The sequence below is a fragment of the Sphaeroforma arctica genome, assembly GCF_001186125.1.
Source record: "Sphaeroforma arctica JP610 unplaced genomic scaffold supercont1.7225, whole genome shotgun sequence".
Lineage (NCBI taxonomy): Eukaryota > Ichthyosporea > Ichthyophonida > Sphaeroforma > Sphaeroforma arctica.
This window is the reverse complement of record NW_014033333.1, coordinates 1-1,478: the sequence shown is the minus strand read 5'-3', so window position 1 is coordinate 1,478 and position 1,478 is coordinate 1. Positions and strand designations below refer to the sequence as shown.

The 1,478-nt window shown below is 35.5% G+C and overlaps 1 protein-coding gene across 1 annotated transcript; it reads left to right on the top strand.

The window, feature by feature from the left end:
• Window positions 1-971: 971 nt before the first annotated feature.
• On the top strand, window positions 972-1,139 carry SARC_16028 (hypothetical protein; the record flags this gene model as incomplete). The annotated part of the gene is made up of 1 exon (XM_014289859.1): window positions 972-1,139. A coding segment is annotated over one exon (168 nt), but the record flags the coding sequence as incomplete, so codon positions are not given.
• Between the last annotated feature and the right edge of the window lie 339 nt (window positions 1,140-1,478).

The window sequence follows — 1,478 nt, the reverse complement described above, 5'->3', positions numbered from 1 at the left end:
AATATACTTTTGTTTGTTGTAGGGTACGTATTCACGAGTATTGTTTTTGAGATCTCTCATGTGAGTAATATTTGTACTCAGGGGGATATATGGTTGTATGCATTCTTAATGGGGTCTGTCTCTGCTTTTGTTGATATTATTGCAACTGTTGTATTTTGTTTGCAGTTTTGTTTACATTTCAAGTTATCAAGTACTCTGTATGAATCTGTTTCATCTCGGGATATACATTTCATTTATGCATGTGAGCGTGAAAGACCACAGTTGTTATTACGTACAGTACATCTTTATATACTGCCATCTTGAGTTTCATATATCTGGAACGGTGTTCCTGTATATTACTGTGGTATATTGATTTTTTGTGATTGTCATGATTTCGATTATTTGTTTACTTAGAAACGCCGGTTCATAACGTTGATATATACGGCCATTTTATTGCAGTGAGAATGATCTGACCGAGAGTGCTGCATCTACGGACGATGATACCGTCGAGGTACGTTTACGTTTACGTAGTTATATACATGCATACATACATATACATACATACATATATATACATACATATATATATATATATATATATAGATGTACATATATATATATATATATTATATCTTTATATAAATTGATATTCATATGCATATAGATCAGACGATGAAAGTGTGTTGGATGGTAACCAGAAAACATTTTGCATAGCTGTGATTTGGTTTGCCACTTTGTGATAGTCTTGTGACAATCGTATCACGGTTGAGATTTGTAGTTTGTACGTGGTGTCTTGTGTCTGTGAATGGGAATAGTCAGTGCAACCTTTAGGATATTCTGGCATGATCGTAGTTAGGCTTGTCCCCTCTGGGTGTATAAAAAGTCGGAGGTCAAAAGTCAACCTGTGATATTCGACAATAAAAGCAATACATGCCTCTGTCCACATCAGGGGCTAGCTAACTACTAATATTATATCTGGACAAGAATCATTCATGACATCTAACTTTAAAGACTCAGCACAAGTCATTTATGCGCACCTACAGAAGAAGTACCGGTCTATCATTCAAGACATGAAACAGCAGTTGCTCATGAAGGATGACATCATCTATGATAAGGACAATCTCATCTCCCGTTTGCGAGACACCATTGCCATGCTGAGGGTATGTTGAGTCAACGTCATCTATGCGAGTAGGTATATAAGCTCTGCTATGAGTCGTAGAACTATTGAGCTCATGAGCACGCCATCTATAGTTACCTGCCTGTACGTCTATGTACCAACAATCCCAGTAGAGAAGTGGTTGCGTATGTAGATATAGGTCTGCGTTCACAGACATATATTATATCCAGCGTGTTTTGTGGATTGATACACTATCGGTGCATTGGCGCCTGTGTCTGCCTACATGCGCCTTATGAATATAGTATATAAATATATATATATATATACATATATATATATATATATATATATATATATGTATATATATATATATATATACATA